The sequence below is a fragment of the Ammospiza caudacuta genome, chromosome 13, assembly GCF_027887145.1.
Source record: "Ammospiza caudacuta isolate bAmmCau1 chromosome 13, bAmmCau1.pri, whole genome shotgun sequence".
Classification (NCBI taxonomy): domain Eukaryota; kingdom Metazoa; phylum Chordata; class Aves; order Passeriformes; family Passerellidae; genus Ammospiza; species Ammospiza caudacuta.
In genome coordinates, this window is record NC_080605.1 from 16,066,483 (window position 1) to 16,079,954 (window position 13,472).

The window sequence follows — 13,472 nt, forward strand, 5'->3', positions numbered from 1 at the left end:
AGAATTTGCTGCACAGTCATCAGCAATTCTGCACAGTCATCGGCAATTTCCTTAATTTCTTGTTAAAGGCAGTTGTCACAATTACAATTTTCCCACACTTCTGAACAAAAACAACAGTGAATTGTCATCTAGGGAACTCCAAATGGAAGAAACATCAATAATTTTGGAAGCATTCCAAACTAAACCATCAAAAGTTTTAGCAACATGGCACTACTGCTTAAAACAAGAAACTTTCTGTAAATGCCTGCTGCTGATTTAACTGTGACTCTTCACCTACCAGAAAAATTACACAATGGTTGAAAAAGCCTTGGAAAGTGCTGAATCCACTCCTGCATAATAACAGAGAGAATGACAGCTGGGGAAAAATATTGGAATTCTAGAAATGTTTTTGTTCTTTCAGAATTTGTTTTTGCAATGCAATATACAGCATCTGGTTGATCTTGTGACTTCAATACTCCTTTTTTAGAAGGTGTTTAAAAGATTTTGAAATTCACTGTATAAGCTGGCCAGACTCCCAGCTGCCTTCTGGCTAAGGGACTGTTTCTGGAAGGTGGAAGCCAAAAGATCCTTGCCATAGGATGTTTGGTTACCCTAAATCCCATCATTTCATCTGTAGCTGTTCTCCCATCCACAATATGTGTGGTTATGTGAGGACACAATCCTCCACACTTCCTCCACATGAAAAGGAATGATACTCTGAGATGTAAATATGAATATGATGCGTCCTTACTACTGCTGCAGAACATCTCACATTTGCAGATAAATTGAACAGGAAAGTGATTATCTCCTCAATTTAATTACTGATTTGTGCTGCTACCCCTTTTTCCTTCAAAAGATGAAGCTGTGCTGGACTGTAGAACCTGTCCTTGGAGAGCAGAGTTTATTCATGTGACAGAGCACCCAACTCCCTCAGGATAATCCTACTGAAGCCAATTGCTTCACTTGAGTGATACACCCGTATTTGCACAACAAAGGGGCAGCAAAGACAAAGCACGATTTACAAATGAGGTCTCCCACTGCCACGGGCAAGTTAACTGATTAGGAAATGCAAATTTGTGAAGTGGAACTTCCAGGAGGGAAAGGAGTAGCTAAGGAGCATTAGCTGCTTACTTAGTAAATAATTATCTAAAGCAGCTCAGACATTGTGCCCGGGGCTGGGGGTGAGGGATGTGTGTTAGGGGGAGTGCTGCCCTCCTGCAGCTCTGCTCTCAGCAGTGTGAACACCACACTTCTACTACTGCTCGGTGCTACTCAGGATCCTTCGGCCAGGTCAGACAGTGAAACTCTGTCAGATATCTCATCTAGGGATGCTAAGGCAGCAGTAAACCCTGCCAGCATTTCTGATTGCTGGATAACCCATGCAAATAAGAAAAGCAAATCATTCTCTAATCCTCTCTGCCTCAGAGGGGAAAAAGATTCAAGATTAACCTCAATTTGAGCTGTGGTTTAGTCCAATACGTGGAGACTGATGATTCCTCTCCCACTTCGACCTTAAAAAGTAGGGTAAGGAGAAGCCACAGGGAGAGAGGTGCTTCCTTCTCTCACCAGCATCCTGCAGCTCCTTTAGCTGAGTTACTCGGTGTATTTGATGCTATTTAAATAGCTTTAAATAGGGAGGGTCCATCAGCTGCCTCTGTCATCACCCCCATGCAGATGCTGACGTGACAGAGCTCAGCAGGTCTGCAGCACACACAGACTCGGGCTGCTCTGATCAAAGGGAGGAAGCAGGTAACAACCCGGCTTCCCCAAATTTATCTGATATTAAATTGGCTGAATTCTGTGGAATTCAAGATTTTAGAAGACTATAGATCAGATGTAACAGGCTGTTCCTCGATTTCTAAGATTTTACTCTTTCCTGTACTTTGCAATCCTTTAATTTATCTATTGTACCTTCAAGTGACTTGGGGTTTATTCATCACAGCTCAACCTTAATTCCATAACCCTTTTCTCTGTCATTACTCAATATTTGGCATATATCAGGTATGACACAGAACATTCCTTTTCCTTCAGGAAGGCCTTGAAATCATATTTATGAAAATATAATATGGTTGAGGATGCTGACTCCTTATGCATATATTTACACTAAGATTCACACAAAAGTGTTCAAGAATAAGAACCTGCCTGGTACCTTTCTCTGGATGAGAAGGGTTGACATAATTTTGTCTTCCAAACTCATTAATTTTTAAAATTGTCACAAAAGAACCATTCTTCAGCTGATTTTACAGTGAGTGTAAACATCTTTCCCTCTGTGTTTTTTCAGCTTTACCCAGTACTTTGTGCTTTCTGCATCTTGATGCTTATTTCTGTACACACACTGGAGGCTGAGGCATCTCAGGACACAGGAAATTGTGCTTTTCTTTCTTCTTTTTCCAGATGTCTTAGCCTGCATATTCCATTTGCATTGTTCTCTCTTCTCACTCACAAAGTGCACACTTTCATATTTAGCAGAGATTTGTTTCCTAAACCTCATTAAGCAGGGAATACTTTTACTAATCCAATTCAGCAAATTATAATTTTGTCAGAACTGTCCTTTAGAAAGAGCTTTCAGAAATTGCTCTGCAACTCATCTGGAAAATGTGCAAGGATAGGAGGATTTATTTTCCAAACAGAGAGTTTTAATCTCTCATTAAAAAAAAAAAAAAAAAAAAAAAAAAAAAAAAAAAAAAACCCAAACAAAACCAATGCAGGACAATAGTTAGTGTTGCTAAAATTAATATAAAGCCTGTTTTCTATGCTACAGAAAGAAATCCAGCATCCTACAAGAAATGAGCTTTACAGGAAATCTCTCTTTGGGGGCCTGCATTGCCCTCACAGCTGCTGTCAGTATTGGATGTACCTGGCACTGGCATCAGCAGTGTGTGGGTGTCTCACTGACAAACACACGTGGGTTCATTTCTGCTGCTCACACAGCTCACAACACCTCTGTTGGTTGGGTTTTTGTAACACAGGCTGCCCTGGGACCCAGGGGACGTGGAAGTGACACACACCATCCTGAGGTCTCAGCCCACACTGCCTGTGCTTTATTTTTCTCAGTATGAAATAAAACAACACAAGATTTAATAAACTGGTTCGGATTTTATTATTTTGCATGGGTCTGGCTTTGATGAAGATGTTGAAGCACCAACTTGCTAATTAATGATGACAAAACAGTAACAAATCATAGTGGATCCAGCCTGAGCAAACAGCAGCAGGAAGAATGCTGAGGTCGTAAGAATTAACAGATGATTAAAGATGCATTGGGCCACGCCTTAGTCATGGACTGAAAATGTCATTTAAAAAGTCATCAAACCCTCTATAAATAACTCCATGATTATTTCTCAGGGAAATTGTCAGGTGTTGCAACACTGCTCAATTGTTTGTTTTCCTTCCTCGACAGAACAAAGACTGGAATATTTACTAGATTATTTAAATGTTATTTTATAGACCGCTGTCTATAGAAAAAGTAATGTTTTCAGCATATACAGCTCAGGGAATAGCAAGAAAATTTTAATCTGATGAAAAATGAATTACTTTCTCAACAACAAAACAATGAGCATAAAACCCACAAGGTCAGGCTCTAAAATGATGTAAAACACTGATAAAAGTGGGGGATAACCACTTCTTTTATCCTTATACAACCAAACCCAGAATTTAGCACAGGGTATGTGATTCTGCCACCAAAACATGACTTGAATCTTTGTATTACTGCACTAAAAAAATTACTTTGGGCTGTAGCCTCCCCTTGAAACCCAAGGTATACACAGTTCATTTGCTCTGCCTTCTGCCTACTCAGCACAGCCTCATCCATCGGCCTGATCATGTGCTCTGCAGAGTGAGCCACGTCCTCAATTGCCAAGGAGAAACATGGGCAGAGCCAAGCACAGGGGCAGCATTCCCTTGGCTTCCCACAAACTGCCTGGAGGATGTGCATGGAGGTGTTGGAGCCTGTGAAAAATGCCAATCACTTGGGTTTTTTTTTTAATTTTAAAAGTTTAATGATAATAAAATGGTTATAAAAATAGCAATATAATTAGAGTAATAATAATTTGGACAATTTGGATTAGGACCATATGAGACAATAAAGACAAAGAGTTATGGACAGTCCGGGTACCTCTTTCTGGGCAACATAAGCCCGAAAAAGGACCCACGTTAAGAGGATTAACCCTTAAAAACCTGTTTCATATTCATATATCTCATACATGATGCATAAATTCCTTTCAAACACAGGATTCTGTCTGGTCATTGTCAACTTCTTCCTCTGAATCCTGATAGCGTCTTCATGGCTGAGCGAGGCGGGGAGAAGTTGGTTTCTTCTGATAAGAGAGCAATAAATTCTCTTTCTCTGAAAGATTTAGGTGTCCTGTGGCTGCTACCTCGGTGCGAGTCCTTTCTTTAAAAACAAAAACTATTCTACATAGCATAGTTTCTATTTTAACCTTATAACCTATGTTTAACACACTACTTAAGAAAATCAATACAGCATAACTTTCTAACATAACACATATAATATTTTAATATTTCATTTTAATATTTGAAAAGCCAATCATAAAATACGCATTTTTCACAGAGAACAGCGCTCTGAGGGCCGGGCCGGGGCAGCGCCCTCAGCGCCGCGGGGCTCAGGGGGACAGGGCAGGGCAGCCGGGCCCGAGCAGAGATCCCGGAGTGCTCTGGGCAGGAGGGGCCTGCAGAGCTCATCCTGATCCGGCCCTGCCCAGCCCATCCCGATCCTGCCCTGCAGAGCCCATCCCGATCCTGCCCTGCCCAGCCCATCCCGATCCTGCCCTGCAGAGCCCATCCCGATCCTGCCCTGCCCAGCCCATCCCGATCCTGCCCGGCAGAGCCCATCCCGATCCTGCCCTGCAGAGCCCATCCCGATCCTGCCCTGCAGAGCCCATCCCGATCCTGCCCTGCCCAGCCCATCCCGATCCTGCCCGGCAGAGCCCATCCCGATCCTGCCCTGCAGAGCCCATCCCGATCCTGCCCTGCAGAGCCCATCCCGATCCTGCCCTGCCCAGCCCATCCCGATCCTGCCCTGCAGAGCTCATCCCGATCCTGCCCTGCAGAGCTCATCCCGATCCGGCCCTGCCCAGCCCATCCCGATCCTGCCCTGCAGAGCCCATCCCGATCCTGCCCTGCAGAGCTCATCCCGATCCGGCCCTGCCCAGCCCATCCCGATCCTGCCCTGCAGAGCTCATCCCGATCCTGCCCTGCAGAGCTCATCCCGATCCTGCCCCGCAAAACCCATCCCGATCCTGCCCTGCAGAGCTCATCCCGATCCTGCCCTGCAGAGCCCATCCTGATCCAGCCCTCCAGAGCCCATCCTGATCCAGCGCTGTTGGGCAGGGACACCCGCAGCCATCCCCGGCTGCTCCAAACCGGTCTGACCCGGCCGTGGCCACCTGCAGGGATGGAGCACCCACAGCTGCTCTGGGCAGCCCGTGCCAGGGCCTCGCCGCCCGCACAGCGAAGAATTTCCCGCAAAACCCAATCCCAGTGTGAGGCTGTCCTGATACAGCTCCGAGACTCCTCTTTAACGCAGCTCGGGCTGTGGGGCGGGGGACGGACGGCAGCGGCTGCGGAGCTCCAGCGCTGGGGCAGCCGCGGTGCCGATGCCTGTGCTTGTGCTGGTGCTGGTGCTGATCCTGATCCCAGTCCCCGGTCCCGGTCCCGGTTCCCCTTCAGCGGCGCCGGGCTTGAGGCGGGTCCGGCGCATGCGCGGTGCCGGTGGCGGGCGGTGCCTCACGGGCTGGCGGGAGCCGCGGCCCGGCCATGTCCGAGGCGTATTTCCCCGTGGGCCCCGGGCTGGGCATGGAGGAGAATTTCCTCTCGCTGGACGATATCCTGATGTCGCAGGAGAAGCTGCCGGGCCGCGCCGAGAGCGCGTTGCCGCGCCTGGCCGTGTTGGTGGGGCAGGGCGCCAGCAGCGCCGAGTCCGTCCCGGAGGTAACGGAGAGGGCACACGGGACTGTCGCTTTAGGGATGGGACACGGGACACCGGACTGTCGCTCTCGGGAGGGGACACGGGACACGGGATTGTCGCTCTCGGGAGGGGACGGGGAGCGGGGGGCTCTGTCCCGGGGCCGCCGCCTCTCCCGCCCCTCCTGTCGCGCCTCCAGGCCCGGCCGCCCTCTCTTGGTGGTCACTGCAAGGATGCTCTCCGCTACTTTCCCTTAAGTTATTTTGCTTTTATTATATACACTTTGCTTGTTTAGGGTTTTTTCCCCCCCTTCTTTTTCTCTTGCTAGTTCATCAGCTGACAATCTTAAACCACAGAGCGTCAATATAAATCCACTTTCTGAGTCTTGCGGTAGTAAGGCCTCTAAAGTGTGTCTGGTTTATGCTGCAGTCACAAAGAACTGCTCTGAAAACAAGTCTGACTTTTTAAATGCTGGATCTTCATAGATAAAGTTCAGTCTGTCTTTGGGGCTGCTTGAGGTGTACTTTGATGTCAGGGATAACTTTTGGCTTCTCTGGTTCCCGCAGGGATCGAAGCTGGAAATCCCCCTGTGGCTTGCTAAAGGGCTGCATGACAGCAAGAGGAGAATCATCTCTGTGGAGCTGCCAAAGATTTACAAGGAAGCCTGGAGGACGGTGTTCAGTGCTGATGCCAACGTGGTTGATCTACATAAAATGGGGCCCTACTACTATGGATTTGGCTCACAGCTCCTGAATTTTGAGAATCCAGAGAATCCTGAGATAGCTCAGACTATCCTGCAGGCAAGTATCTGAATCAGGTCTTGAAACTTAGATTTGCATTTTTCTGTCTTCGTTTTATTCCCAGCTGCTTAGCAGTCTTCAGGAAAAATATCCTGGTTTAATCCAGATGACTTCTGGATTGAATATGGATGTCCCTCTTGGCAGCTGCATAGGCTGGGGCTGGAAGCCTCCACTGTGCATCCAGGAGTGTAATTTTAGCTTGGGGTTTCCACACTGTGGGTATGGTATTTCATAAAATCCTGTAAAACAGGACTAGAGGAGATACAGGATTATTTAACTACACCTGTCTTTAAATCTTTCTAACACTGAGAGCTCACCTGCTCTGGGCAATCTCTTTCAGTACCTTGCCAGCCTCACCTTAGGAGGCTGAACCAAAGCTCCTTCACAGCAATACAAGCTCTGTTCTGTTTGTCTCATACCAAGTAAATGCTGAGGACAGATTATTCTCTTCCTTCCTGCAGCAGTCCCAGTTCATTTGATGTTTCTCTATGGGTCATGCTCCCTAACCTCAGTGCCCTCATTGTGCACTGCTGGTGCCTCTCCAGTGGATCTGCATCCACCACACCATGCCCTGAACAGCAGTGCAGTCTCATGCTCAGGGCTTGTGCTGCTGAAAACAGAAGGATTGCTTTGTGAGTTTTGTGTGGCTGTGATGCTCTTGGCTCATCTTGGTGCAGCATCTGGTTTGTCACGATGCAGTCACAGGGATCTGTGTTTGGTTTGCAGTCCTTAGTGAGATGGTACAGGTTGCATCTGTGAACAAATAATTTCCTGACTCTGCTATTTCTGCCTTCATGTAAAACCTTCTGGGTGAATGACAGCCTATTGTTTTCACACCATCTTTCTAATTAGTCAGGATTGCTATGAATTAAGACTTCTGCTCTCTGACATGCCTGTAGTCAGCCCTTCTCCTTCTCCTGCATGTTGCTTGCTGATTTAATAAGCACAGCTTCTATTCCTTTAGTAAGCTCATTAATTAACATCTCAAGCAGTAGCTGGTTCCACAGAGACCCCAGTGGAACTCCACTCAGTGTGTTCTTCCCTCCTGACAGGAGCTGTGGATGATTTCTGTCTCTCCTGACCATCTTTGGGTGGTCTGGCTGCCTCTTCCAGCAGTGGCCCATGACAGATGCCCCTCTGCTGCTCTTCCTGCCTGTGCAAGGCCTGGCACCCTGCCCTAGCAGGAAACCAGGCTGGGCTCTGGGAATGTGTTCTTGGCAAGTCCATGGTGGCTGTGATTCTTTTATTATCTTGCAGAAGTTTCTGTATTGCTTCTTTGTTCCAGTATGCTTCCAGGAATTGATGCTGAAGGATTTATAATTCTCTGGCTCTTCCCTTCTCCCTCTCCATCTCCCCTTTCTCTTTTAAAAGAGAGATGTCATCTTTGTCTGTTTCCAGGCTTCAGTCTTGTTGAGCTTTTAAACATAACCACTAACAGCTCTGAGATCTCTTCAGCCAGCTCTCTAAGTGGGCTGGGATGATTTTTATTGCATTTTTTTCCCTTTCTCTGTGCTTTACATTAAGGCTGATGTAGAGAGGTTTAAAGTGCTGCTGCTTTCTTGGAGCTGTCCACTGAACATGTGCTTTGTGCATTGAGGAGGTGCCCACGCTTTTCCTTGTCTTTTCTTTTTCTGCTAATGGATATCTTAGGGGAAAAAGCCACAGTAGAATTCATTACTTATTGACAGAAAAATCAAAGCATGCCAGGTTTGATTTCTCTTTTTAGAAGCAAACAAGGGGGGAGTTGTGCTGAGTTAAAAACCTATAAGTTTATCCTTATTTAACCTATTACTTTATCCTATAAGTTCTGGCAATTCAAAAAACAACTCCTGAAATAACAAAGCACAGTTTTCAAAGAGTTCTGACCCTTTTTTTTCCAGTTCCCAAAAGCAAAGATAGAGAGGAAAATAAAATGCCTTAAATATATCTTGTTGCTTAGCTTTTCAAACTGCTATTTATAAGTTGCAGACTGGTTTGGTTTTTCACCTTTTTCATGGTTAAATGTTTTTCTAGCATACTGAGTGCTTTTCAGCAGCAGTTTGGCTTAGCTTCCAGGACATTCACTACTTGCAGCTTGTACATTCCTGTGATATGAGATTCGTTCCTCCTGCTCTAAAGCAATGATTGCTTGAGAAGTGAGACAGAATAGATCATAACTGTGTTGTATCCTGTGGTCTCCTCAAGCCTGTTTTGGGGAAGCAGCCAAAATCCGATTCTGTGTTTGCTTCCCATCCGATATCAGGTATTTGATTTTGTCTTTGTAGCCAAGCTTAACAAGTGCTGTGCTGGCTGTAGAACTTGTGAAGAGCAGCCTAAACTTTGGCTGTTCATTTGCGACAGCTCAGGGCTCCAGGTGTGAGCTGGTGGCTCTGTGTTACCTGTCAGTGACTCTGTGTGTCCCCTCAGACGTTCGTTGCCCGTTTCCGCCGCATCATGGACTCCTCTCAGAACGCCTACAACGAGGACACGTCTGCGCTGGTGGCACGCCTGGACGAGCTGGAGAGGGCTCTCTTTCAAGTGGGCCAGAAAGGGCTGAATGACTTCCAGTGCTGGGAAAAGGGACAGGCTTCTCAAATCACTGCTTCCAGTCTGGTGCAGAACTACGGGAAAAGGAAGCTCACGGAAGTGGATGGTTAAAAGTCTGAAGAACATGAAGTTACAGTGGGGAATATAGATTTGCAGCCTGTTGTAGAAGAGAAAAATCAATCAGTTTAGGGAAGGACAGGCTCCCTGTCCATTAATGGGCATTCTTCTCTGTAGCAGCTTTGGGTAAAACTAATGAAAATTTTAAAGGCAGAGGGCAAGGGTACAAAAGCCAGATGACACCACTGAACAGCCTTACAGCTTACTCATAGCACTCCTGAGGAGTTGCAGCTAAAGTGTTTGCTAGGTGGCTGAAAGGCTGTGAGAGGACTTTCTAAAAGGGTAATAAATACTAATTATTGCTCCAAATTGATATTTACAATATCAGATCTGGACAGAAATGCAATTTATGTATTTCATCTTGTCCTCCCCATCCCAACCTCCTGGAAACAACTATTGATTCTTTGAACAGCTGTTTCCAGGTTCCCTGTTCTTTAGAGAGCCCCAGTGATGTGGAAAAAATGTGATACAGCATTATTTTTTTTTTCATTTCTTATACACTGAGGTGGAACAGGTGCTCTTAGTGAGGCAGGAATGTTTTTCTTTGCTGAGTCCTGTACACAGTACCAGTGCCCTGGAGGGAAATACCTCCTCAAACCTTCACAGCAAGTGGCTGCACAGGTCTCCTGCTGCCTTGTCCTCCCTCTCCCTTTTTGGCCCTTGTGACCTTGGTGCTGTGCAGTAAGGAGTTCTTGTTTGATGCCTGTGGCTTCTGTACTGGATTTGTCTCTGTGATGGGTGTTCTACAGAGGAGGAAGCAGAAAGCAGCAAAGAGTAAAGTCTGGACCAGATCAAAAGCAGAAACTTCAATGGAAACTCTGCCCCATTATCAACCTTTGAGATACTTGTTCCTCCGTGAGAAATTCGTCTGATTTCTAAATTTGGTTAGTAGAAGGGACAGAGCAAATGAACTGAGCTTCCTTCCTTCTGATCCATCCAAATGAATCTAGGAATGTGATCCTGGTAAATGTCATCCTTGCCAGTGGGAGTGACTGGATTTGGGACTGGCTGAACAAACAGCACAGTGATTATCACCCCTTGTGGATGCCCTTAAACCTGGATCATCTCAAGTCCCATTGGATGGAGACAGAAGATGTTGTTGTCTCTGTAGGGATTAGTTCCTGCAGCCGTCAGCACGGTTGTCCTTTGGGAGCAGAATTAGACACTTTCTTTGCCTCTGTAGGAGAACCTAAGCAGAGGAGCTGGATCCTGATGCTGCTGAGCACTTCCACTTCTGTGGGAAGTTTATTTCACCTCCCTGGGAGGTGACAGCAAGATCCAAGTCTCAGAGGAGCTGTTCCTGGACTTGCAGATGCCCCTGGATATTGGACTCAAACAAGACCTCGAGCACAAAGGGCTGTTCCTTGGCCAGAGATGTTGAAGCTCAGCCTGTGGAGGTGGCCAGAGGGGACAGTGCTGTGCCCCCACAGCTGCCTCAGTGCCTCCCCTCAGCTGCCCTGCCACAGGAGACCAGCTGGAAGCTTGCCTGACAAAGTATTTGAAGTATGTGCAGGACGAAATGCTGCTGCACTTAATGACTTAATGGCACATAATGGCCTATGCATTTGGCAGTTGTCCATTTCTGGATTTTTATCTTGAATAAATGTTTTGTAAGGGAATGCTCATAATGTGAAAAGTCTGTTGTTAATTGCACCACAGCAGAAAAATCAAAAGGGAAAGTCCAGGTCTCTACACAAGTGTGGCCATGGGAGATAATCAATCCCTCTGCTCTTACAGGTAATGTGGTCAGGAGCTAACTTGTGCAGTTGTACCAGTGTGGAAATATTTCCTGCCTGACTTAGCCCAGGTGGGGTCTGGCAGCTTGCACAGGCTGTGGCAGAGACCCTGCCAGGCAATCAATAAGCTGTTGCTTTAATGAATTGCATTTTTAGGAGCATAAGATGGGTAGAGATGACTGTGTTACCTCAGCTTTGTTGTGGTGCTGGTGGGAGGTGGAATTGGCTGTCTCTATCCAGATCCTGCTGCTCCAGGCACTGTGGCAAACACTTTATGTACCATGGCAGAGCTGTGATCAATGCTGCAAGGGGAGCAAGTTGAAGTCCATCTGTGGCAAGAAGCATCTTTCAATTGGAAATATTTTACTGAGCTGTTGGCCTTGGGATGTAGCTGGTTCATAACCAAAATCATGAGTTTCATCAGTTTCTGGACTGGCTTTGGTGACTATCCAAGCTAATTTTCCTGCATTTGTAAGAACATTTTTCTTCTCTACTGCTGGATGCAAAATCCAAGCAGAAGGTTGCTCACTTGCCAACATTTTGTGCAACAGCCTTCAGAATAGGGAGGAAAAAAATCCCTGAAGTAGTCTTCAATGTCACTGGCTTTTGGTAAAAAGGCAATGCCACTTCTAGTAACCATGAGTTAAGGACCCTTAAAAAATCTGATCCTGTAATTTTAAATTACAGTATTGGTTAGGTTTTTTTCTGTCCAGAAGAGTGCTCTTTACTTTTTGTGAACACAGCTGTCCTTTTCCATGGCACCGCAGCAAGCTTTTGAGTTAGAGGAGTTAGAACTTGTGTGTTTTCAGAATGGTACAATAAATCTTCATTGCAGAACTACCTGGAAAAGGTCTGAAAAGGACTATTAAGTTTTATTTCTCCCATGTCCTTCAGTTTTTAAATTGAAGGTATTTATGACAAATCAGTCCATAGACACATTTTACATTATTGTCACAAATGTTTTCATTGCAATCAAGTGAAAAATAGGCAAAATTTGAGCAGCAACAAGAAATGTTCTGGGAACTGACATACTGTAACACAAAGTATTATTTTTATGAGAGACACGGTGGCTGAGTTAGGAGCACAAGCTGTTCTGATCTTCAGCCAGTGATTTTCTACCTTTTTGGGTGACCAGTTACAACAGAATCTTCGTTCAAATTTTTAATTGAAATCTGGGTTTGGTTGCACTACCTTGTCCTAGATCAGAGCATACACGAGGAGTGGATGTCATGGTTGGCAATGAAAATGAAGGATTGCTGACTGCTGCTGCAGGAGGGAAGTGGTGAGAAAGCTGTGGAATCCAAAACCCTTCTGCCAGGGAGAAATTTGCCACTCATGGGTCCTGACCACAGTGGTGAAAAAGAGCCCAGAGGGGGCCTGGGACAAGGAACAAAAACAAGAAGGAAGAGGAGACAGTGAGATTCCACCTCCCCTGGGCACACTGAGTGTGCCTGATGGGCTTTGTGTCCCACTGGGAATTGCTCTGGGGAGTCTCTTCCCTGAGGGCTGGCCAGGCTCTGCTGCACAGGCCAGGCTTGCTGGGAGCCCCCAGAGCTGAGTCCTTGCTGTTCTCTGGGGAGCAGGACAGCCCCAGGAGCACTGTGCTGTGTGCCAGAACACTCCTCAGCTGCTGTGGAAAATTACAAGGGGCACAGCCCCAAAAAGCCAAGGCATTTGTTCTGGTTTTCCAAACACTTCATTAATGTCATTGACAATACCAGCAGGTTCCTCAGATTAGTGTGCTTCTATTTTTGAAGAGTTATTCCTTGTGGCAGGCTGCCAGGCAGTGCCAGCAGCCTCAGTATCCTTTCTGTCAGGATTGGCAGGGCACACTGGTCCATTGCCTTTCATTAGCCTCTGTGAGGATTTGCAGCTGCAGCTCTTTGCAGTGCTTCCCCACACCTGGGGAAATGCACCTTCCTTGGGATTCCCAGCTGGACCTGGGCAAGGCAGAAGTCTCCTCTGATGTAGAAAAAAGCCACTTTTCTGCTGCTGGGTTGAGGCAAGGTGCAGGCAGCAGATGGACTGAGCAGGGTTTGGGGGTGAGGAGCATAGAGGGACACAGAATAAGAAATCCCAGTTTCCCTGCAGATGAGCTTGAGAAACTGCAACCCTAAAGACAGTCCCAAACTCACCCTCCTGGGATTTCTGTGTTTGGAAGTGGGCAGTGGTAAGGAGATGTCACCTGAGTGTCACAGTGGTGCTGTTCCATTTCTGTTGTGATGCTGTGATAAAAAAAAAAAAAAGTGGCAGAATTCAAATGGAGATTGAAAATTGGATTCTCAGCTTGTGTGGCTTGTAGGACAGAGCCTGCCCCTTGCTGTCCCTTTGGTCCCTGGACAGCCCTGGGTTTTCCCCAGAGGAGGATTGTGACAAACCCTCACAATCCCTTGG

The 13,472-nt window shown here is 46.4% G+C and overlaps 1 protein-coding gene across 1 annotated transcript; it reads left to right on the forward strand.

The window, feature by feature from the left end:
- Positions 1-5,746: 5,746 nt before the first annotated feature.
- On the forward strand, positions 5,747-10,946 carry GINS3 (GINS complex subunit 3). The gene is made up of 3 exons (XM_058813623.1): positions 5,747-5,925; positions 6,466-6,699; positions 9,106-10,946. Exons 1-3 carry the CDS (start codon positions 5,752-5,754, stop codon positions 9,334-9,336), a joined length of 639 nt encoding a protein of 212 aa, XP_058669606.1. The 5' UTR covers positions 5,747-5,751; the 3' UTR covers positions 9,337-10,946.
- The last annotated feature ends 2,526 nt before the right edge of the window (positions 10,947-13,472 follow it).

Bases quoted from the DNA above. Each gene is read 5' to 3' on its own strand.
- GINS3 (XM_058813623.1), top strand. From the start codon at position 5,752: ATGTCCGAGGCGTATTTCCCCGTGGGCCCCGGGCTGGGCATGGAGGAG. The intron at 5,926-6,465 runs GTAACGGAGAGG...TGGTTCCCGCAG, and splicing joins GCGCCGAGTCCGTCCCGGAG to GGATCGAAGCTGGAAATCCC. The intron at 6,700-9,105 runs GCAAGTATCTGA...GTGTCCCCTCAG, and splicing joins TAGCTCAGACTATCCTGCAG to ACGTTCGTTGCCCGTTTCCG.